At 44.6% G+C, this 26,219-nt stretch overlaps 1 protein-coding gene across 1 annotated transcript in view; it reads right to left on the minus strand.

Annotated features, from left to right (window-relative positions):
- LOC126176514 (collagen alpha-1(IX) chain-like) overlaps positions 1-26,219 on the minus strand; it is a 341,330-nt gene that overhangs the window by 133,301 nt on the left and 181,810 nt on the right. The window contains exons 6-9 of the mRNA XM_049923671.1: positions 24,512-24,593; positions 18,100-18,149; positions 12,655-12,741; positions 7,113-7,187 (exon numbers count right to left, since the gene is read on the minus strand). Of these exons, the coding sequence (XP_049779628.1) occupies positions 7,113-7,187; positions 12,655-12,741; positions 18,100-18,149; positions 24,512-24,593 (294 nt within the window). The remainder of the gene's footprint in view (positions 1-7,112; positions 7,188-12,654; positions 12,742-18,099; positions 18,150-24,511; positions 24,594-26,219) is intronic.

A 26,219-nucleotide genomic window follows, 5' to 3' on the forward strand; every position in this document is an offset into this window, starting at 1 on the left:
AAGCTTAGGGACTGTTGACCTTGGCAGTAAAGTCCCATAACATTTCACACACATGTGAAAATTTTTTTGAAAAAGCTTTTAGGAATAAAATTCACATTTGTTAAAAGTAATTTCATTTTCCATCAGTTACTTCCTGGCAACTACTTCCACGCTCACCTAGCGTGATTAAATGTGTTAATGTTCTTGATGAATCGCTAGTAAATAAAGTAAATTCTTTAAGAAAAGATTCTGAAAGTAAATTTACGGTTCACCCCTCTGACCAAAAAAAAAAAAAAAAGTTCCTGTTGGGCACATCTGTCTACTCCATTGAAGAGCATCTTCACAGAAACTTTCTGAATCATAGCGTTCTGTTGGCTGGATAACTTTATTTCCAGCCCAACGCGTTCTCGCTTCCCGAGCACGGGGTCCCGGGTTCGATTCCCGGCGGGGTCAGGGATTTTCACCTGCCTCGAGATGACTGGGTGTTTGTGTTGTCCTAATCATTTCATCATCATCCAGGAAAGTGGCGAAATTGGACTGAGCAAAGATTGGGAAATTGTACGGGCGCTGATAACCACGCAGTTGAGCGCCCCACAAACCAAACATCATCATCATCATCATCCAGCCCAACGCTATTGCACAGTTCCAGCTCTGCAGACACTTTGAAGTGATTACACAGTGTGTTTCGCAACTATTCGTTCAAATTAGTACAGGAGGCACAGAACATCTGATGCTAGGGACGATTTACACAGTGTGTGTGTGTGTGTGTGTGTGTGTGTGTGTGTGTGTATGTGTGTCTGTGTGTAATGAACTGGGGACCTAGAAACGACGGAGAGGCCTCATAGCCCTCAGTGGTTCACAACCCCACAACAGGCCACAGCAGTCCACCCACTCCACCGCCGCCCCACACCGAACCCAGGGTTATTGTGCGGTTCGGCCCCCAGTGGCGCCCCCCGGGAATGTCTCGTACCAGACAAGTGTAACCCCAAATGTTTGCGTGGTAGAGTAATTATGGTGTACGCGTACATGGAGACAGTGTTTGCGCAGCAATTGCCGACATCGTGTAACTGAGGCGGAATAAGGGGGCCAGCCCGCATTCCCCGAGGCAGATGGAAAACCGCCTTAAAATCCATCCAAAGCCTGGCCGGCACACTGGACCTCGACACTAATCCGACGGACGGATCCGTGCCGGGGACCAGCACGCCTTTCCGCTCGGGAAGCAGTGCGTTATACCGGCGGCTAGCCGGGTGTGCTTACTCAGAAGGTAGTTCAGCGTTGTAATTGTAGCTGTGACATTCACAGGAACTGGTCGAATTCGCGACCACTGGCCTGTAAGCTCGTAGTGCATCGACGGACCGTTGATTGACGTGTTTGTTCGAAAATTCCTGGCATGTCCGGAATGATACCAGCAGCGATGGCAATTCTACCGACAAAGTCTTCTTCTGTTTCCACAACGGTTTCATACACCAGCCGCTTCATATGCCCCCAGAGGTAGAAACCCAGACACGTGAGGTCAGGTGACATACTGTCCACAGGGCCACCTCGAACAATCTATTGATTCCCCAAGGTGGCTCTCATATGATTCCTCACAGCTATGCTGAAATGGGCTGGTGCTCTATCGTGCTGGAAGAACACCCTTTGTCTACCATGCATAGGTACATCTTTCTGCAGTTCTGACAATACATGTCTTAGTAAGATGCGGTATCTACATCCATTGAGGCGGAATGGAATAATTATGGTCCAATCAACCTATCACCGAGAATGTCGGCCCACGCGTTAACACCGAATCGCTGCTGATGCGCACTAGATCGTGTACCTCTTGCATTAACGTGTCCAAACACACGAATTGTGCATATTTGAATGACAGTACAAATTCTTATTCAACGACACCGACACACAATCTTACGTCAGCACTACTAACAAAACGTTCCTTGACATTACAAGTTCCTTAACGAAACACATTTTTATACACTCCTGGAAATGGAAAAAAGAACACATTGACACCGGTGTTTCAGACCCACCATACTTGCTCCGGACACTGCGAGAGGGCTGTACAAGCAATGATCACACGCACGGCACAGCGGACACACCAGGAACCGCGGTGTTGGCCGTCGAATGGCGCTAGCTGCGCAGCATTTGTGCACCGCCGCCGTCAGTGTCAGCCAGTTTGCCGTGGCATACGGAGCTCCATCGCAGTCTTTAACACTGGTAGCATGCCGCGACAGCGTGGACGTGAACCGTATGTGCAGTTGACGGACTTTGAGCGAGGGCGTATAGTGGGCATGTGGGAGGTCGGGTGGACGTACCGCCGAATTGCTCAACACGTGGGGCGTGAGGTCTCCACAGTACATCGATGTTGTCGCCAGTGGTCGGCGGAAGGTGCACGTGCCCGTCGACCTGGGCCCGGACCGCAGCGACGCACGGATGCACGCCAAGACCGTAGGATCCTACGCAGAGCCGTAGGGGACCGCACCGCCACTTCCCAGCAAATTAGGGACACTGTTGCTCCTGGGGTATCGACGAGGACCATTCGCAACCGTCTCGATGAAGCTGGGCTACGGTCTCGCACACCGTTAGGCCGTCTTCCGCTCACGCCCCAACATCGTGCAGCCCGCCTCCAGTGGTGTCGCGACAGGCGTGAATGGAGGGACGAATGGAGACGTGTCGTCTTCAGCGATGAGAGTCGCTTCTGCCTTGGTGCCAATGATGGTCGTATGCGTGTTTGGCGCCGTGCAGGTGAGCGCCACAATCAGGACTGCATACGACCGAGGCACACAGGGCCAACACCCGGCATCATGGTGTGGGGAGCGATCTCCTACACTGGCCGTACACCACTGGTGATCGTCGAGGGGACACTGAATAGTGCACGGTACATCCAAACCGTCATCGAACCCATCGTTCTACCATTCCTAGACCGGCAAGGGAACTTGCTGTTCCAACAGGACAATGCACGTCCGCATGTATCCCGTGCCACCCAACGTGCTCTAGAAGGTGTAAGTCAACTACCCTGGCCAGCAAGATCTCCGGATCTGTCCCCCATTGAGCATGTTTGGGACTGGATGAAGCGTCGTCTCACGCGGTCTGCACGTCCAGCACGAACGCTGGTCCAACTGAGGCGCCAGGTGGAAATGGCATGGCAAGCTGTTCCACAGGACTACATCCAGCATCTCTACGATCGTCTCCATGGGAGAATAGCAGCCTGCATTGCTGCGAAAGGTGGATATACACTGTACTAGTGCCGACATTGTGCATGCTCTGTTGCCTGTGTCTATGTGCCTGTAGTTCTGTCAGTGTGATCATGTGATGTATCTGACCCCAGGAATGTGTCAATAAAGTTTCCCCTTCCTGGGACAATGAATTCACGGTGTTCTTATTTCAATTTCCAGGAGTGTATATTCTCCATCTCCTGTATTAATCTGAACGAGTAGTTTTTGAACACCCTGTATAGTGGAATGAACTTACTTAGGTTTCAGTCGAGTCTCTTATCAATTCACACAACTGTAGAAACATATGTTGACCAATCAACTTACGGGTTTGTTGCCGGGTGATGTCGTCGACCACCGCCGATATTTCGACAGGAGCATACCCTGACGATAGCAACGGAGTGGCACCTAAGTCTACGGCCTTTTTGCCTTACGCAGGAAGCATTTCCAACAGGATTGGCCGTATTTTGTGGAAATCTGATGTGAAGTGTGTTTTTCGATCACCTTCTACGATTAAGGCTCTGCCGGCGTCCGTAAAAGATGATCTTGGATTGCGTAAGGCTGGTGTCTATAGTATTCCTTGCAGTTGTGGCATGTCATGTATTGGTCAGACAATCTGGACTGTGGAAGACCGGTGTATTGAACATAAGCGTCACATACGCTTACAACAGCCGAGGAAATCCGCTATTCCAGAACATTGCCTTGACACTGGTCATCCTATGGAATACAACACGGAGATTCTGGCTTGCACGTCCAGCTATTGGGATAGTGTTACTAAGGAAACTGTTGAAATCAAACTATCAGGCAACCTTATAAACAGAGATGGTGGGTTTTGTTTAAATGGTGCTTGGAATCCGGCACTGTCTCTCATAAAAAAAAACAGAGGGACAAAATGGTTCAAATGGCTCTGAGCACTATGGGACTTAACTTCTGAGGTCATTAGTCCCCTAGAACTTAGAGCTACTTAAACCTAACTAACCTAAGGACATCACACACATCCATGCCCGAGGCAGGATTCGAACCTGCGACCGTAGCCGTCGCGCGGTTCCAGACTGTAGCGCCTAGAGGGACAGAATTAGTGCTACCTCACCTGTTGATTAATAGTCACTATCGATATTTCTGATGTTGGTTATCTTTGGTTGTGTGTTGACTCTGCGGTTACTTGTTCTGTGTGTGGTATCTTCCTTGTTTCTCCTCTGTAAACCGAGGTAATAAATTCCCTAGCACATTTCTTCCTCCTTGCAGTTGTGCCTTGAGAATGGCAGGGTTTGCTCCTGACGAAACATCGGCGGTGGTCGACGACGTCACGCGGCAGCAAACCCATAAGTTATTTGAATATTCAATTCGCCAGGAAAAGTTGTCTCATATGTTTACCACATTGTCGTAATTTAAAATTAAAGACATGACGCTGTTTCTTGAACAACACTGACGCAGAAAACCACTGAAACTGCGCAGTAATGAATGCGAAGGAAAGGGTATTTTAACCCAACCAGCGACAGACAGGGTGGCATAATGTTATCAGTAAGAAGTTTTGCGTTGTCCGTGGACCCTGTTTAAATTAAAATATTGGCAGAAACTCTTAAAAGTAAATTGCGCCTTATTTTATAATAATCAGTAGCAATGATACGAGTACTTCAGTTAAAACTTCTGGACTGAGGGACCGTCATCAACGTTATAAAATTATTCCCTTATGTTTCGTCTCGAATTACCAGAGTCTACTTCGGAAGTGAAACGGTAGTAGCAACATTAGTAAATAGTTTTTTGTATTAAGCGCGGTCTCTCAGGACCTTCTAGGACAACCACATACGTTCGCCCGCCGCTACCGGGATCTGGGGTGGCGAGGCGGTTCGTTTCGAATCCGTCTGGCGGAATAACGACGAAGGATGGTGTGCCGGCCAGCCTGGATGTGGCTTTAGCGCTCTTTACCCGCATTGAATTTTAGGTGGTTCACCCACATCCGACTAAGTGAATACCGAGATAGTATTATGACCCACCTGAGTTATACGATTAATAAATATTTCGAACACGTTTACACAGTTTTGCATGGGATAATACTAGGCGCAGGAGGACAGGCTATATTAAATTCCGTCCTGAGAAGAAGGGGTGACGAGACGTACGGCATCCGACCACACTTTGCCATTAGCAATGCCAAATCCAGATTAACATGCCGACTCAATGAGGACACGGATAAGGGCAGGAAAAAGAATAAACGCGTTGTCTCAGCCCGGAAGTTTTAACTGAAGTAAACATCGGCCGTGAAAGTCTACACTGCATGATAAGCAATCACGATTCACAATGTTAAGTCATTTCATTGCATTGCACTTGAGTAAAATGTACATCTTTGACTTCTTTCCATATACCAGAGACTCCACATGATCCTAATCATTTCCGTATTGTCAAGTTAATGTGCGGTATAACGTTAATTTCCGTCACATCGATACATCTTTGTATTGCAATTTTCGCAAACGTTTGGTATGTGTTGTCCTCACACACTTTCGGTGATTTCCTTTCTGTGTTCAGGTTTAGCGCTTTCTTCTTACGAGAGGACCATGAGACGCGGTAATCACAAATTTTGATGTTGTAGAGTGACCTGTTCTGAGTACCTGGATAGCAGCTTTTCATACGACGGCTCCTTGTTTCTAAAAAAATCGACGATGAAGTTTTGTGTGTGTTCATTATACCTGTAAAGATAGTAATTTTTTGACCAGGCGAAAGTAGCACGGCACATGCAGTGGATGGATCTGGTAATCCAGATTAACATGCCGACTCAATGAGGACACGGATAAGGGCAGGAAAAAGAATAAACGCGTTCTCTCAGCCCGGAAGTTTTAACTGAAGTAAACATCGGCCGTGAAAGTCTACACTGCAAGTTGGGAGCAGTTTGAATTCTTTCCGTGAAAATGTTAACCCGCCTGTAAAAATAAGCATCACAGGGAAGCCGATGTGGAATACATTTGGGTGAGATAATTTTTAATAGTTTTTACGATATAAGTGCTTGCTTTTTCTTTCGTCTACAGACACTTGATCGTAAAGTGTCTGTTCAATCTGACCTCCCCACGAATCGAGATAACTTTGTCCAGACATTTGGCATTTTGACCGCGAACCACAAACGAAACACATATTTGAGGAAAGTTTGCTGTAGTGATTGATAGATTACTGAAGTTACTACAGCGAAAATAACTAGTTTTGAATCACTGTGCTTGATATTTAAGTTACTATTTAACGTGTTCTGTACGATGAAGTCGAAAAAAAGGGAAAAAATAAGTACGCCGGATAGATTTGAACCTGTAACGCCAGCGTGATAGATCTGACTCTTTGCCGCCGAAGTACTTTAGCTTGATCGTAACATGTCTAACGTTACGAGTGAAGGGGTACGCATAAGACTGAAACATCGATTTTCTCGTAAATTAGGGGCCGTCACTTGAAAAGAAAATATTTAACAGGTCTGATGGCGCCCTTGTTAAACAAATTTTAGTTTACTGTCATCGACCACAAGCTACACAATTATGAAGCTGTTACGGCACCATTCTCCCTTCTGCGCATGTCCGTAGTACCCCACTGCTGATGCTACAGTTCTTCCGTAGACTAGCCTTTGTGTCATTCACTTACACTCTTACTGTTGTGAAATTTCATTCTGTTCGTCCCAGTTTTTCAGTACGTAACTTAAATTGATGGAGAGTAATATGGACCGTTACCATCAAACGAGTCAGAGATGCAGTAAATAAGATTATTATAATACTTATCGGCAGTCGCAGATTCCAACTGCAGTCGCTTGATACTCGCACATTTTTATAAAAACTGTAGGCTTTTAAAAATCGTAAAATTCGGCTTGCGAATCGAAATATTTGAAACTAACAAGAGGTGAGAGAGTGAACACTCATTAGCTAAGATGTATAGCGTGCGTAGGGAACATACGCGGCAGATACTCACGTAGATGGTTTCGTTAGATTCCTTGCAGTCGCAGACGCCCGGCGGGCCAGGTGGTCCAGGTGGTCCACGAAGCTTCTGTAACAGAGTACCATGGTCAAACGTTTTACACATATACACTTTTCTCTCTATTAACAGAGGTTGGTGTATACAGTGTGGTCCATTGATAGTGACCGGGCCAAATATCTCACGAAATAAGCGTCAAACGAAAAAACTACAAAGAACGAAAGTTATCTAGCTTGAAGGGGGAAACCAAATGTCGCTATCGTTGGCCCGCTAGATGGCTCTGCCATAGGTTAAATGGATATCAACTGCGTTTTTTAAAATAGCAACCCCCATTTTTTATTACACATTCGTGTAGTACGTAAATAAATATTAAATATGAATGTTTTAGTTGGACCGCTTTTTTTCGCTTTATGATAGATGGCGCTGTAATAGTCACAAAAGTATAAGTACGTGGTATCACGTAACATTTCGCCAGTGCGGACGGTATTTGCTTCGTGATACATTACCCGTGTTAAAATGGACCGTTTACCAATTGCGGAAAAGGTCGATATCATGTTGATGGATGGCTATTGTGATCAAAATGCCCAACGGGCGTGTGCTATGTATGCTGCTCGGTATCCTGGACGACATCATCCAAGTGTACGGACCGTTCGCCGGATAGTTACGTTATGTAAGGAAACAGGAAGTGTTTAGCCACATGTGAAACGTCAACCACGACCTGCAACAAATGATGATGGATGATGCCCAAGTAGGTGTTTTAGCTGTTGTCGCGGCTAATCCGCACATCAGTAGCAGACAAATTGCGGGAAAATCGGGAATCTCAAAAACGTCGGTGTTGAGAATGCTACATCAACATCGATTGCACCCGTACCATATTTCTATGCACCAGGAATTGCATGGCGACGACTTTGAACGTCGTGTACAGTTCTGCCGCTGGGCACAAGAGAAATTACGGGACGATGACAGATTTTTTGCACGCGTTCTATTTAGCGACGAAGCGTCATTCACCAACAGCGGTAAAGTAAACCGGCATAATATGCACAATTGGGCAACGGAAAATCCACGATGGCTACGACAAGTGGAACATCTGCGACCTTGGCGGGTTAATGTATGGTGCGGCATTATGGGACGAAGGATAATTCGCCCCCATTTTATCGATGCCAATCTAAATGGTGCAATGTATGCTGATTTCCTACGTAATGTTCTACTGATGTTACTACAAGATGTTTCACTCCATAACAGAACGCGATGTACTTCCAACACGATGGATGTCCGGCACATAGCTCGCTTGCGGTTGAAGCGGTATTGAATAGCATATTTCATGACAGGTGGATTGGTCGTCGAAGCACCATACCATGGCCCGCACGTTCACCGGATCCGACGCCCCCGGATTTCTTTTTGTGGGGAAAATTGAAGGATATTTGCTGTCGTGATCCACCGACAACACCAGACAACATGCATCAGCGCATTGTCAATGCATGTGCGAACATTACGGAAGGCGAACTACTCGCTGTTGAGAGGAATGTTGTTACACATATTGGCAAATGCATTGATGTTGGCGCACATCATTTTGAGCATTTATTGCATTAATGTGGTATTTACAGGTAATCACGTTGTAACAGCATGCGTTCTCAGAAATGATAAGTTCACAAAGGTACAGTCGTGGACAAAACGAGCGTGACCCCTAGCCTGTTCGTAATGCTGATCCGCACAGCTTTAAAGTCTGCTACACAGCATAACAGGCAAGGCGACGAAGTGCTACCAACATAGTATGCACAGACGTAAAATTGAAAAACTATCCGAAATTTGTCAGACTATATTGTGTAAGACTATATTAATACTGATTAGTGTTGAACCACAACACCTAAATATAAGATATAAATGAAAGAAGAAACGTTAATTAGTATGAACTGTACTAATAAAAATGAATTTCAGCTTATCGAGATAACATAACTGTTTTAGTAAGACAAAGTACCCCAGATCGTTACGAACTTGAAAAATATTATGCGCATTCGGCCGCGAAATGGTCTGTGTCAACGTTCAGACCAGTCATACTGGATTACCGTTGCTGACCTACCATGAAAGTGTGCAAATTTAGCAATGCGTGAAGATTCATAACGAAATTCAGTTAAAAATCATGCAGTACCACACTTAAGTCAATTCAATTATTGACAGAAGCGGACAAAGTAGGCAGTAACAAGTATGAAATTCTACAAGAGTTTCATATCGACATTCACAGGGCGCCGGTACAGAATAAAGGTACCAATAAAACGTATTGGGGGCGCGAGAATTTCTTACAATTCCTTTACTGATAGTCTATCTGCCTCCATCGAGATTAGAATCGAAAACAAACCAGACTTCCCTTGAAGTAGCAAACACCTTTCACTACTCTAGCAGACAACCCAGGCAAACAGCCCTCTATTATTACCACAGACATGAATAAGCCGGCAATTTCGCAATGAAAATGGCAAAATGATCTGGATTTTCTGTTGCATAGAGCTTTCTGGAGTCAAAAACATGGATTGTTCACCTTTATGTCACCGCTTATGTGACAAACATTCGGGATGTTTATCGAAATAACAGAAAACTGTTATTAGCGAATAAATTTAGTAAGATAATTCTGCACCACCCCAGGAAATAAACGGCGACGTAGCTGCCAAACGTATTCTACAATGTTTCGAATTCTCCATTAGACTTTCCACAGGCAGAAAGCGTTCATTAGCCGAAGTGTTCCTTAAGGTTGCTAGTAATGGGAATGCTCGCACATTTAAAACGCGGTGGAATTAATAGTGGGATCTGAATTACCACGTGTATAAGCAAATGGATTTTATTTGCATTCCTGTAAACGTGATTTGGATCTAACGCGTAGCTACGATTAGTATGCTGATGTATCGACTGCAACTGGAACATTTCGAGTAAAGAGCAGGGGAAATTATTATGCGGCTCTCATCTTCAGTAACTGTGGTAACTATTTTCGTTGTTAGGATTTCGTCACGTAAATCGCTAAAAATGGAACTAGTCTCACTTTCTTGACCGTCTATCTGTCTACCCAACCCTTACAACCCGTTTGCCTCTAGTACGAGTGGACATAATAAGCGGAAATGTATCGCACTTCCTGCGGTTTACGTTCCCTTGGTGGTGTAAAATCTAAAGATACGTCGGTTTATGTAAAGAAAAGTTACGCGAAAGGTCAAAAAAATGAGTCTAAGAACTATGCCACCTAACTGCTTGGGTAATCAGTCCCCTAGATCTAGAACTACTTCAGCCTACCTAACCTAACACACATCCATTCCCGGGGAAGGATTCGAACTGACGGCGAAACGACCCGCGCGGTCCGCTATATGACGCCGTTGAGCGCACTGCTAACTCTCGCCGGCAAGCTGTTACTGTCATCTGTTGTTGCTAAAAAGTTATTCAGTTCTGTTGAATGATTTTATGCGCAGTTCATTTAAAAAAGAATAACTAAGATATATTTGATATTACGGAAGAGTAAGGACGCCTAATTCATTTCCCCTTGTCTTTTTTCATGATGTTAGATTCGCAATCTGAGCATACGTACTATCCATAACCGCACTTTGGATCCAAGTCATTGTCACAGATATGCGAATGCAACACATTGGCTTATACTTAAGGTATTTCGTTTCCCACGAAGTGGTGGCAGACGATGCTGTGGCGTCTTAGAAGCACGAGTTTCTCCATTGCTAGCTATCTTAGCACATCAGCTGTGAGAACTTGCATAGTATGTTGGTAGCACTTCGTCGCCTTGCCAGTTATGCTGTGTAGTACACTTTAAAGCTGTGCGGATCAGTATAACGAAAAGGCGAGGGGTCTCGCTCGTTTTGTCCACGACTGTACATGTATCACATTGGAACAACCGAAATAAAATGTTCAAACGTACCTATGTTCTGTATTTTAATTTAAAAAACCTACCTGTTACCAACTGTTCATATAAAATTGTGAGCCATATGTTTGTGACTTTTACAGCGCCATCTATCACAAAGCGAAAAAAGTGGTCCAACTAAAACATTCATATTTCTTTACGTACTACACGAATATGTAATAAAAAAATTGGGGTTTCTATTTTAAAAAAAACGCAGTTGATATCCGTTTGACCTATGGCAGCGCTATTTAGCGGGCCAACCATAGCGCCATCTGGCTTCCCCCTTCAAGCTAGACAATTTTCGTTCTTTGTAGTTTTTTCGTTTGACGCTTATTTCGTGAGATATTTGGCCGCGTCAGGATCAATGGAGCACCCTTTATACTTAGATGTAGATAAGAAGTCATAAAAGCAAGCCGACATATACAACTATACTTACTCAGTTAAGCAACTTCAGGCGAGAAATCAAAGCAAAATTAAAAAAGCCCATACATTATAGTTTTTAGGCCTAAAATAAACAACCATGAGCGTCATGTAATTTTCTTACAGAAATAAATCGAGACCCGGAGAAAATGACGCAAATGTTTTAAAAATGTCTAGGTAAATAGAAAAAAGAAATACATTGTGTTTGCAGAAGGCAGGGTGAAACAAATAAACAAATTTGTTCCAGTCGCTGTAGACGTAGGCATAAAAGCACACATATAGCTGCAGGGTTGTAGCCTCTCCCCGATGTTATTCAGTCTGTATATTCAGCAAGCAGTGAAGGAAACAAAAGAAAAGTTCGGAGTAGGTATTAAAATCCATGGAGACGAAATAAAAATTTTAAGGTTCGCCGATGACAATGTAATTCTGTCAGAGGCAGCAAAGGACTTGGAAGAGCAGTTGAACGGAATGGACAGTGTCTTGAAAGGAAGATATAAGATGAACATCAACAAAAGCAAAACGAGGATAATGGAGTGTCGTCGAGTTAACTTGGGTGATGCTGAGGGAATTAGATTAGGAAATGAGACACTTAAAGTAGTAAAGGAGTTTTGCTATATGGGGAGCAAAATAACTGATGATGGTCGAAGTAGAGAGGATATAAAATGTAGACTGGCAATGACAAGGAAAGCGTTTCTGAAGAAGAGAAATTTGTCAACATCGAGTATTGATTTAAGTGTCAGGAAGTCATTTCTGAAAGTATTTGTATGGAGTGTAGTCATGTATGCAAGTGAAACATGACGATAAATAGTTTAGACAAGAAGAGAATAGAGGCTTTCAAAATGTGGTGCTACAGAAGAATGCTGAAGATTATATGGGTAGATCACATAACTAATGAGGAGGTACTGAATAGAATTGGGGAGAAGAGAAATTTGTGGCACAACTTGACTAGAAGAAGGGATCGGTTGGTAGGACATGTGTTGAGGCATCAAGGGATCACCAATTTAGTATTGGAGGGCAGCGTGGAGGGTAAAAATCGTAGAGGGAGACCAAGAGATGAATACACTAAGCAGATTCAGAAGGATGTAGGTTGCAGTAAGTACTGGGAGATGAAGAAGCTTGCGCAGGATAGAGTAGCATGGAGAGCTGCATCAAATCAGTCTTAGGACTGAAGACTACAACAACAATAGCTGCAGACAGCTCCCCATCTCCAAAATGCGAGGATAAAAAGAGAGCACTCACCTCAAGGTCCAGCTCTGGAACGGGGCCCGGCGGTCCCTGTGGTCCAGGAGGACCTGGAGGGCCGTGCACCGACTCGCCTGGTGGACCCTGTAACAAGAACCACACACTATGCATGCAGATTCCTTTAGTAATGTCTGCTGGTTCTGTAACTAAAACTGTTTAATATCTAGAACATAGTCACCTTACACTGACAGGGGAAGTATCTCGGTTCCTATAGGAATTCTCTGTTCCAGTTGCATTTACAAGTTTTACGTACCACTGTGATTCGGGTGGTGAGAGCATTCGATTGCATTACGCTCAGTTTGCACACTATCTGCACGATGTTCTTCAACAAAATGCATGAAGCAATATGCAGAAGCACAGTAGTCACATCTGGAACAGCAACGTCTGGACAATCGTCAGAATTACATTCTTGAGCCACAAAATCAAACGCCACTTGAATGACATTTCTGAATTCATCAACACGTACGGGAGTATTTTACTCAACCACTTGCAGGAATATTGGAGCATAGGATGATACACTGGAGCGGACAGCTTGTTATAAATAACAGTATGCATTTTCATTACGAAAATTCTGTTTCCCAATTTAGTGTCGAAGTTACTGGAGAGAATCCTTATTGAGTCTATTATCCTTTTTGCACGTACACTGTAGCGCCAAACTGGTACAGGCAAGCGTACTCAAATACAGAGGTATGTAAACAGGCAGACTACGGCACTGCGTTCGGCAACGCCTGTATGAGGCATTAAGTGTCTGGCGCTGTTGTTAGATCGGTTACTGCTGTTACAATGGCAGGTTAACAAGAGTGAGTTTAAACGTGGTGTTATAGTCGGCGCACGAGCGATGGGACACAGCATTTCCGAGATAGCGACGAAGTGGGGATTTTCTCGTACGACCATTTCACGATTGTACCGTGAGTATCCAGAATTCGGTAAAACATCAAATTCTGACATCACTTCGGGCGGAAAGAGATCCTAAAAGAACGGTACCAACGACGACTGAAGAGAATCGTTCAACGTGACAGAAGTGCAATCCTTCCGCAAATTGCTGCAGATTTCAATGCTGAACCATCAACAGGTGTCAGCGTGCGAACCATTCAACGCAACATCATCGATATGGGCTTTCGGAGCCGAAAGCCCAACCGTATATCATTGATGACTGCACGACGCAAGGCCTTACGCCTCGCCTGAGCTCATCGACACCAGCATTGGACTATTGATGGTTGGAAATACGTAGCCTGGTCGGACGAGTCTCATTTCAAATTGTATCGAGCGGATGGACGTGTACGGGTATAGGTATGGAGACAACCTCATGAATAGACGGATCCTGCATGTCAGCAGTGGACTGTTCAAGCTGGTGGAGGCTCTATAATGGTGTGGGACGTGTGCAATTGAAGTGATATAGGACCCTTGATACGTCTAGAAACGACTCTGACAGGTGACACGTACATAAGCATCTTATCTGATCACCTGCATCCATTCATGTCCATTGTGCACTCCGACGGACTTGGGCGATTCCAGCAGGACAATGAGACACCCACACGTCCAGTATTGCTACAGTGCGGCTCCAGGAACAGTCTTCTGAGTTTAAACCGCTGGACACCAAACCCACCCAGAAACGAACATTATTGAGCATGTCTGGGACGGCTTTCAATGTGTTGTTCGGAAGACATCTCCACCCCATCGTACTCTTATGGATTTATGGAGAGCCCTGCAGGATTCATGATGTCAATTCCCTCCAGCACTACTTCAGACAATAGTCATTTGCGGCACTTCTGCGTGCTCGCGGTGACCCAACACGATATTAGGCAAGTGTATCAGTACCAGTTTCTTTAGCTCTTCAGAGTATTTTAACTTGTATATCATAATATTTAAATTTATCCAAACATTAATGGTTTCGTTAATTTTTGCTGTTTGTGTATGACACTAAACACGTCACTGCTTATTGAGATAACTGACTGACTGGCGTTTCAACGCCTCCACCACTCCTCCAAGACAGCAAGCGCTGTTGTGTACAGAACAAGTGCAATAAAATCACACGCCGTCGCTGGAGTGGTTAGAAATGTTTAAATACAAATGCTTGATCGAGCTGAGTGACATCCCTAGAGGAGGTCTCTCTCTCTCTCTCTCTCTCTCTCTCTCTTTTTTTTTTTTTTTTTTTTTTTTTACACGTGTACCAGGACATATTTAGGAAAAGCTTATGTGACTCACTGTAATCTTAATATATCCGGTGTGTCTATCCTGGACTTGAAGTAGCTGTTCTCGTAAACGATGTCGAAGCCCACTGGACATTAGATTAGTCACCGCTAGGAGACATAAAGTTAGTAACGTGTAACATAACATCTGGCCCTGATGACGCCTGAAATTCGGTGAGGAAGAGAGTCGACAAGGTTTCTCAGCTATGCCATAGCCAACTGATGATGAAACCCCGGACAGCTTTAGAAGTGCGGGGAATTCGAGTGATATGTTTCACCCGTTCTTCCAAGTAGTCGCAGACTTTTCAATGGGATTATGATCCGGAGATTTAATGGGCCTATCGAGGTGTGATAGTGTTCGTCAAACCAGGACATATGCTTGTAGCTCTGTGGATACGGCTTTTGTCATCTTGGAAAACGGGAGTGTCCACAGTACCCTCATGAGAATGTTGGAATGAACGTTATAGTTCATGAAGCTGCGACATGGTCGCGAATTGAACAGTGACACAAGTGTAGAACAAATTTCCTGAACTTTACGTCTATGGTCACAAGCTGGTCGTAGGTTGTGTTCCAAACATGAACAGCATAGACACAGAAGTGATGACACTTTATGCAGGATCTGACCATCATTTTGCAGGACAATGCTCAAGCATGTACAGTGCAAGCTGTTACTGATTTGTTTGACTGATGGGGCTACTAAGTGCTATACCACCTACTGCACTACTCTGAATTAAGCCCTCGTACGGTCAACTCGATTTCTAAGCTGAAGGAAACACTTCATGGCATTCGCTCCAGAACTGCTAGAAATTCGTCGGGCAATAGACCGCTCCGCGCGAACTGTCAACACAACTGGCACTGCTAAGAGTCTCCTACGACTTCCACATTACTGGCAACGGGTTATACACAATGCCAGTGACTACTATGAAGGTCAGTAAAACTTTGAAACACGTATCTATTTTGTACGACCTGTAAATAAATAGTTATCACTTTTAAAGTTCCAACCCTCGTATATATACCGGGTGATCAAAAAGTCAGTATAAATTTGAAAACTTAATAAACCACGGAATAACGTAGATAGAGAGGTAAAAATTGACACACATGCTTGGAATGACATGGGGTTTTATTAGAACCAAAAACAACACACCCCATATTGCTAGACGCGTGAAAGATCTCTTGCGCGCGTCGTTTGGTGATAATCGTGTGCTCAGCCGCCACTTTCGTCATGCTTGGCCTCCCAGGTCCCCAGACCTCAGTCCGTGCGATTATTGGCTTTGGGGTTACCTGAAGTCGCAAATGTATCGTGATCGACCGACATCTCTAGGGATGCTGAAAGACAATGTACGACACCAATGCCTCACCATAACTCCGGACATGCTTTACAGTGTTGTTCACAACATTATTCCTTGACCACAGCTATTGTTGAGGAATGATGGTGGACATATTGAGCATTTCCTGTAAAGAACATCATCTTTGCTTTGTCTTACTTTGTTATGCTAATTATTATTATTCTGATCAGATGAAGCGCGATCTGTCGGAAATTTTTTGAACGTTTGTATTTTTTCGGTTCTAATAAAAACCCATGTCATTCCAAGCATGCGTGTCAATTTGTACCTCTCTAACTACATTATTCCGTGATTTATTCAGTTTTCAAATTTATACTGACTTTTTGATCACCTGGTATTTGAAGATACTGAGGCAGATTTTGTGTTTAACATTTGACGATGCCACTACGGCTCCAGTATATTAGGACATGTTTTTATAAAACAGATCTGAAGATGGTCATTAGAGACCGAAACCGGCAGTCTGATAACAAAAAAGTTTGTGACCATAGACGTGAAGTAAAGGAAATTAATTCATTGTAGTTCATGTTCACGCTAACCTGAACGTACTAAATGTATCCCTGAAACATCACGGAACCAGCTCCGGACTGAACCACTCCCTCCTCGCACTGCAAGTTATATGCCTCATTGGACCGTCAAAGGACTCGACGCCTTGCGTCATTTGATGAGGGCAAAACCGTGGCTTGTCGCACCACACTATTCGTCTCCAATCACCTACTGTCCAGTTTCTATGTTGTTTGGCGCGCTGAAGATGGGTAACTTTAAGCGCCGTTGTGAGCAATGGCCTTTTGCGACAAACCCAACCCCAAATGTCCATATTATGTAGTTACCTCTGCAATGTTGGCCCAAAAATTGGTTGAGACTGACCTGCATTCGTTTAATGACAGCGGCAATCAGCGCATGAACTGAAACCAAATGCCGTTCCAAGTCGGTTAGAATTTTTCTGCGACAACTATTCTTACGCCATGTGACGTGATTCATTCCATCATGCTTTATAGACATTTCAGAAAGTCCTCGGTGATATACCAAAAAATAGGGCAACTTCACTTACGATCAGGCTATAGGCACCTCCTAAAACGATAGCTTCTGTTTCCACGTCGACGTTTCTTACTGGCATACAAGAAACGTATGCGAAAGGTAATAGGGCTGATTTTTTATCTGCCAAAGTTTTTATTTTTTCAAACAACAATATTGTCCCATTCAAAGTAGTTCCCTTCGATAGCTACATACCGGCAGAATCATTGTTCGCAGTGTTGGTAGAAGCGCTGAAAGCCTTCAGCTTTTAGGACCTTTAAGTATGTTGATCACATTCTTTTGAATTTCCTCATGAGTCCCAAAATGACTTTAAGACAGTTTTCAATTTCTGGAAAATAAAAAAGTCACGAGGACGCAAATCACTTGAACAGGAGGCTTTGGAACAACAGGAATGCCTTTTGAGGTCAAAAATTCCGTGACTAAACTGGCTGTATGAGATGAGGCGTTGTCATTTTATGCACAATGCCCCTATGGTCAAAAAACCAAATCAGCATTGTTTTGATCTTTGATCAGGTAATAACCACTATTGTTAATCGAACATGTCATTATCCGCTTCCTAAAACTATTAGTAAATGAAGTAAATACGTTGTTAATTTCTTGGAACATAGAGAGGCAATCTCGTCGTAACCTAGCACACCAGGAGGTCGTCTTATAAACCCAAAAGTTAATTAATTCTTTTCCTATGCTTTCAAAAAACAGTCTTTCTAACTGTTGGAACTGTAATGAATAAAAACTATGAAAATATATTCCTTGACGATGTACGACACAGCATATAAAACAACGAAACTGGGATGACCACTTTCGATGATACACCAAAAAATAGGGCAACTGCACCTTCGATGAAAATTTCATTCTTCTGTAAGCTTTGATCTACTCACCGGAGGGCCAGCGTCGCCTTTTTCTCCTTTCGGTCCCGGAACCGGAATCTCTGAAACATAAACCGCTTAACTGATACTGAGTTTTTTTTCTAAACTCAAGAATAAATATGATACAATTTTTCATTAAATAATGGAAACGTTGGACAGGTAAATTTAACAGCCATAGCTATAAAGGAGTTTCTGGTAAGTTAGAAACTAAGTAGACAGATACATATTTCTACAACACTTTCAGTTATTCAGCTGAAAAAAAAAACGAATTTCCGTCTGTAAATACATCAAAATAAGTTTTAAATCACTTCGGTCCCTGGGGTTCCGGAACCAGTACAGAAAATTGGAATAGAGGTCAACATAAACATCATTTCCGCTCTTTTTATTGCTATGAAAAGCACACATTGCATGTTGTACCACCGTACTGCGAGACCTTCAGAGGTGGCGGTCCAGATTGCTGTACACACCGGTACTTTTAATGCCCAGTAGCACGTTCTCTTGCATTGCCTGTATTCGTCGTGGCATACTATCCACAAGTTCATCAGCGCACTGTTGGTCCAGATTGTCCCACTCCTTTACGGCGATTCGACGTAGAGCCCTCAGAGCGGTTGGTGGGTCACGTCGTCCATAAACAGCCCTTTTCTATCTATCCCACGCATGTTCCATAGGGTTCATGTCCGGAGAACATGCTGGCCATTCTAGTCGAGCGATGTCGTTATTCTGAAGGAAATCCGACGATCGTCTGGTTGAAGGCATATGTGACACTCATGGGTGAAGCGAACGTGATGCCAATCCTGAGCGGTCTATTCGGCATGTTGTTGGGCCCTTCTGAACCGCGCTGCATGGTGTCGTGGTTGCAAAGATGGACTTCGCCATGGACGTCGGGAGTGAAGTTGCGCATCATGCACCTATTACTCACAGTTTGAGTCGTAACACGATGTCTTCTGGCTGCAAGAAAAGCATTATTCAACATGGTGGCGTTGCTGTCAGGATTCCTCCGAGCCATAATGCATAGGTAGGGGTCATCCAGTGCAGTATTAGCCCTTAGGTCGGCCTGAGCGAGGCATGCCATCGACCGTTCCTGTCTCTTTGTATCTTCTCCATGTCCGAACAACATCGCTTTGGTTTACTCCGAGACGCCTGTACACTCCCCTTGTTGAGAGCCCTTCCTAGCACAAAGTAACAATGCGGACGCGATCGAACCGCGGTATTGACCGTCTATGCATGGTTGAACTACAGACAACGCAAGCAGTGTACCTTCTTCCTGGTGAAATGAGCGTAACTGATCGGCTGTCTGACCCCCTCCGTCTAATAGGCGCTGCTCATGCATGGTTGTTTATAACTTTGGGCGAGTTTAGTGACATCTCTGAACAATCAAAGGGACTGTTGTCTGTGACAGAATATCCACAGCCAACGTCTGTCTTCAGGAGTTCTGAGTACCGGAGTGATGCAAAACATTTTTTGATGTGTGTATAAAGTCTCACTCCGCCCGAGAACAACGCACAGAACGTTAATATAACCATGTGAAACTGTCAGGAAAAACTCCTTCTCTGAGATATTGTTCAAATCGCAAAACACAGTCGCACCTTCTTCGAACTTGGTGAACATCAGAGAACCATTCTGCATTTTTATCGTTTAGTGGTAAGTTCGTATTGTAACACCAAGTCCCGTAACTCTTGATGCCTTTTTTTCAGAAAAGGTCTGTCCGCGTTTTTCATTTCAATAAAGACTCAACAGATGCCTACGCCTTGTTGCTTATGTTCAGGAGCCAGGTGTAGGACACAAACTTTGCACACATTTTTACATTCTTGAAAACATTCTGATGAGTGTCTCGAACACTTGACTTATAAATGTTCAGTTCGTTGCTCCATTGCGATTCGTGACACAATACTGGCACAGTAGGTCGCACCTCCACAGATTAACACTGCCTGCTTACAACTAACTGGTCGAATGAACATCTGTAGTTTGCAGTTATTAGTTCAAGCTGCCATCGTAGATGCTGTGCTGACATCGCTTATATGCCAGGAATAAAACCAGTGCCGGAACTTTTTGGACGGACAGTGTGTATACAAAACCACATCAGAGTCTGTGCCCACAGCCAGAGATCAAACGCCAGAGCACATCAACCTGTCCGTAGTGTAATCAGTCAGAAATCCGAGGTCTGATAAGCAGAGCCCGAAACGTGTGGTAAACTGGAGGATGAACGTCAGTCAAGGTAGACACAACACTGGCGTGACTTGCCAGAGGCGTTGCCTATTGGAACCTACTAAAGCTCTGTATATGGCGACACAGAGCCTCACACGGCACTGTCTCTGGCGGTGTCCGCAGCAGCTGCTGCAGTTCGGCACAGACGGTGACCTTGGCTTTGAGGCTCGTCCAGTCAACTGGCGATTCTTAGTGGATTGTTTTGCAGAAGTTTTTGACAAACTTTTTATGTTTTCGAGAGTGCTAATGAATACGAATTTTCAAAATCCCACCACAATTTCAGAAACCGATCAAAAATGAAAAAAACAAGTAAAGTGGGACTTCTTTGGGTTTTACGACTACAATTCAGAAATGACAATTTTCGGCAAAGTTAACTATTTATGAAAATAAAGAGCATAAATTTCCTACGAATTACAGGGTGTTACAAAAAGGTATGGCCAAACTTTCAGGAAACATTCCTCACACACAAATAAAGAAAAGATGTAATGTGGACATATGTCCGGAAACACTTAATTTCCATGTTAGAGCTTATTTTAGTTTCGTCAGTATGTACTGTACTTCCTCGATTCACCGCCAGTTGGCCCAATTGAAGGAAGGTAATGTTGACTTCGGTGCTTGTGTTGACATGCGACTCATTGCTCTACAGTACTAGCATCAGGCACATCAGTACGTAGCATCAACAGGTTAGTGTTCATCACGAACGTGGTTTTGCAGTCATTGCAATGTTTACAAATGCGGAGTTGGCAGATGCCCATTTGATGTATGGATTAATTAGCACGGGGCAATAGCCGTGGCGCGGTACGTTTGTATCGAGACAGATTTCCAAACGAAGGTGTCCCGACAGGAAGACGTTCGAAGCAATTGATCGGCGTCTTAGGGAGGACGGAACATTCCAGCCTATGACTCGCGACTGGGGAAGACCTAGAACGACGAGGACACCTGCAATGGACGAGGCAATTCTTCGTGCAGTTGACGATAACCCTAATGTCAACGTCAGAGAAGTTGCTGCTGTACAAGGTAACGTTGACCACGTCACTGTATGGAGAGTGCTACGGGAGAACCAGTTGTTTCCGTACCATGTACAGCGTGTGCAGGCACTATCAGCATCTGATTGGCCTCCACGGGTACACTTCTGCGAATGGTTCATCCAACAATGTGTCAATCCTCATTTCAGTGCAAATGTTCTCTTTACGGATGAGGCTTCATTCCAACGTGATCAAATTGTAAATTTTCACAATCAGCATGTGTGGGCTGACGAGAATCCGCACGCAATTGTGCAATCACGTCATCAACAGAGATTTTCTGTGAACGTTTGGGCAGGAATTGTTGGTGACGTCTTGATTGGGCCCCATGTCCTTCCACCTACGCTCAATGGAGCACGTTATCATGATTTCATACGGGATACTCTACCTGTGCTGCTGGAACATGTGCCTTTACAAGTACGACACATGTGGTTCATGCACGATGGAGCTCCTGCACATTTCAGTCGAAGTGTTCGTACGCTTCTCAACAACAGATTCGGTGACCGATGGATTGGTAGAGGCGGACCAATTCCATGGCCTCCACGCTCTCCTGACCTCAACTCTCTTGACTTTCATTTATGGGGGCATTTGAAAGCTCTTGTCTACGCAACCCCGTTACCAAATGTAGAGACTCTTCGTGCTCGTATTGTGAACGGCTGTGATACAATACGCCATTCTCCAGGGCTGCATCAGCGCATCAGGGATACCATGCAACGGAGGGTGGATGCATGCATCCTCGCTAACGGAGGATATTTTGAACATTTCCTGTAACAAAGTGTTTGAAGTCACGCTGGTACATTCTGTTGCTGTGTGTTTCCATTCAATGATTTGAAGAGAAGTAATAAAATGAGCTCTAAAATGGAAAGTAAGCGTTTCCGCACACATGTCCACATAACATATTTTCTTTCTTTGTGTGTGAGGAATGTTTCCTGAAAGTTTGGCCCTACCTTTTTGTAACACCCTGTATAGAGGGTCTATACAAGGGCGATGTACTTGAGGTCAATATTGTGGAAATGGAAGAGGATGTAGATGAAGATGATATGGGAGACACGATACTGCGTGAAGAGTTTGACAGAGCACTGAAAGACCTGAGTCGAAACAAGGCCCCGGAAGTAGACAACATTCCATTGCAACTACTGACGGTCTTGTGAGAGCCAGACTTGACAAAACTCTACAATCTGGTGAGCAAGATGTATGAGACAGGCCCAAAGAAAGCCGGTGTTGACAGATGTGAAAATTACCGAACAATCAGTTTAATAAGTCACGGATGCAAAATACTAACACGAATTATTTACATACGAACGGAAAAACTAGTAGAAGCCGACCTCGGGGAAGATCAGTTTCGATTCCATAGAAATGTTGGAACACGTGAGGCAATACTGACCCTACGACTTATCTTAGAAGCTAGATTAAGGAAAGGCAAACCTACGTTTCTAGCATTTGTAGACTTAGAGAAAGCTTTCGACAATGTTGACTGGAATACTCTCTTTCAAATTCTGAAGGTGGCAGGGGTAAAATACAGGGAGCTAAAGGCTATTTACAATTTGTACAGAAACCAGATGGCAGTTATAAGAGTCGAGGGGCATGAAAGGGAGGCAGGGAGTGAGAAAGGGTTGTAGCCTATCCCCGATGTTATTCAATCTGTATATTGAGCAGCAGTAAAGGAAACAAAAGAAAAATTCGGAGTAGGTATTAAAATCCATGGAGAAGAAACAAAAACTCTGAGGTTCGCCGATGACATTGTAATTCTGTCAGAGACAGCAAAGGACTTGGAAGAGCAGTTGAACGGAATGGACAGTGTCTTGAAAGGAAGATATAAGATGAACATCAACAAAAGCAAAACGAGGATAATGGAATGTAGTCGAATTAAGTCGGGTGATGCTGAATGAATTAGATTAGGAAATGAAACACTTAAAGTAGTAAAGGAGTTTTGCTATTTGGGGAGCAATATAACTGATGATGGTCGAAGTAGAGAGGATATAAAATGTAGACTGGCAATGGCAAGGAAAGAGTTTCTGAAGAAGAGAAATTTGTTAACATCGAGTATAGATTTAAGTGTCAGGATGTCGTTTCTGAAAGTATTTGTATGGAGTGTAGCCATGTATGGAAGTGAAACGTGGCCGATAAATAGTTTAGACAAGAAGAGAATAGAAGCTGTCGAAATGTGGTGCTACAGAAGAATACGGAAGGTTAGACGGTTAGAACTGGAGAGAAAAGAAATTTGTGGCACAAACTGACTAGAAGAAGGGACCGGTTGATAGGACACATTCTGACATCAAGGGGTCACCAGTTTAGTACTGGAGATAAATATGGAGAGTAAAAATTGTAGAGAGAGACAAAGAGATGAATACAGTAAGCAAATTCATAAGGATGTATGTTGGTGTAGTTATTTGGAGATGAAGGGGCTTGCACAGGGTAGACTAGCATATAGATCTGCATCGAACCAGTCTTCGGACTGAAGACTACAGCAAAAACAAACAACAACTCACTCAACCTATGAAGTTTCATTTAATGTCCTCCCCCCCCTCCCCATCTGGATGCTTCATGTTTTTTTGTCAGCTAGTGTCCTAGGCTTCGCTGACGGATGTGGAATCGCGTGCAACGTAGGCGGCAGGCTGGCCTGGCGAGTAAAAGCTTAGGTTGCAACTGGTTGGGCTGGGGTAATGGGGGGATGGCAAGGCGCCTGAAGGCGGCCGGGCTGGAGCGCAAGATTGTGCACAATTCCACAGCTTGGCATGCCAATTGGGCTGGCCCATGTAGCGTACGCGCCAAGCCGCTTAGTACACACTGGTCTGGCTGGAATTGCGTTGAGCATGATGTTTGGTTTGTGTTTGGTTTGTGGGGCGCTCAACTGCGTGGTTATCAGCGCCCGTACAATTATCCAATCTTTGCTTAGTCCAATTTCGCCACTTTCCTGGATGATGATGAAATGATGAGGACAACACAAACACACAGTCATCTCGAGGCAGGTGAAAATCCCTGACCCCGCCGGGAATCGAACCCGGGACCCCGTGCTCGGGAAGCGAGAACGCTACCGCGAGACCACGAGCGGCGGACAAGCGTTGAGCATGGCTGTCATGCCCTTGGCATCTGCTGTAAACGGTAGCCTCTTCTGAGGGAGGGAATACCACCGTGTGTAATTGCTGCTCGTTTAAAATGGAGCCCCATATTCAGTCTCGCCATGCTGGAGTACTCACCCACTGGTGCTGGCGGAGGAGGCGGCGTGATGAACGGCGGGCCGCCTGTACTGGCCTCGTCATTGTCCCAGTCGTCGCCCTCCTGAAGCAAAACGAAATAATCGTGAGTCACTGCTAGTACGTAGATCGCTAAGTTGTCATGTAAGTAGTGTAGATAGCCACCTGAGGCTTGTGGAACATTCGTGTCGTTGGCAGCTAAGACAGAATCGTATGTATAGTGTGTCCTGTAGTTAATATCATTTCATTCTTATGAAGTGTTGGTCCGGACCAAGCGAATTAAAACGTATCGCCACAAAGTGTATGTACGGCGCTAGAGGAGAGCCGTATGAGTACTTCCAACCGTATGTAAAGTCTGATCACATTAATGCGGCTACCTCCTGTGTTCGGCATCAAACTGCAATAAGCACTCGCAGGCTAGCACTAATAATGGAGGATATATAAAGTGTGACGGGGGACGCGGAAAACAATGCAGTCATTTCTCTGTATTTCCACCATTATAGTGATGGTTGTGAGACTCTGTTGTTCGACAGAGAAGATCAATTCAAAACCTTTCAGCCGTCAAATTCCCAACCTTATTTTATTTAGCAACCACCGTTTTACTACGCCATCTTCAGACCCTTGACCGACGCGTAGGAAGAATCTACCTGGGTTGTGATCAAAACGAGGAACAGCAATACTGGTGCCGGCTGCTGTGACCGAGCGGTTCTCGGCGCTTGAGTCTGGGACCACGCGACCGCTACGGTCGCAGGTTCGAGTCCTGCCTCGGGCATGGATGTGTGTGATGTTCTTAGGTTAGTTGGGTTTAAGTACACTACTGGCCATTAAAATTGCTACACCAGGAAGGTGACGTGCTACAGACGCGAAATTTGACCGACAGGAAGATGTTGAGATGATATGCAAATGATTATCTTTTCAGAACATTCACACAAGGTTGGCACCGGTGGCGACACCTACAACGTGCTGACGCGAGGAAAGTTTACGACCGATTTCTCATAGACAAACAGCAGTTGACAGGCGTTGCCTGGAGAAACGTTGTTGTGATGCCTCGTGTAAGGAGGAGAAATGTGTACCATCACGTTTCCGACTTTGATAAAGGTCGGATTGTAGCCTATCGCGATTGCGGTTTATGGTATCGCGACATTGCTGCTGGCGTTGGTCGAGATCCAATGACTGTTAGCAGAATATGGAATCGGTGGGTTCAGTAGGGTAATACGGAACGCCGTGCTGGATCCCAACGACCTCGTATCACTAGCAGTCGAGATGACAGGCATCTTTTCCGCGTGGCTGTAACGGATCGTGCAGCCACGTCTCGATCCCTGAGTCAACAGATGGAGACGTTTGCAACACAACAAACATCTAAACGAACAGTTCGACTACGTTTGCAGCAGCATGGACTATCAGCTCGGAGACCATGGCTGCGGTTACCCTTGACGCTGCATCACAGACAGGAGCACCTTCGATGGTGAACTCAACGGCGAACCTGAGTGCACGAATGGCAAAATGTCGGATGAATCCAGGTTCTGTTTACAGCATCATGATGGTCGCATCCGTGTTTGGCGACATCGCGGTGAAAGCACATTGGAAGCGTGTATTCGTCATCGCCATACTGTCGTATCACCCGGCTTGATGGTATGGGGTGCCATTGGTTACACGTCTCGTTCACCTCTTGTTTGCATTGACGGTACTTTGAACAGTGGGCGTTACATTT

Source organism: Schistocerca cancellata, chromosome 3, assembly GCF_023864275.1.
Source record: "Schistocerca cancellata isolate TAMUIC-IGC-003103 chromosome 3, iqSchCanc2.1, whole genome shotgun sequence".
In the NCBI taxonomy this organism is placed as follows: domain Eukaryota; kingdom Metazoa; phylum Arthropoda; class Insecta; order Orthoptera; family Acrididae; genus Schistocerca; species Schistocerca cancellata.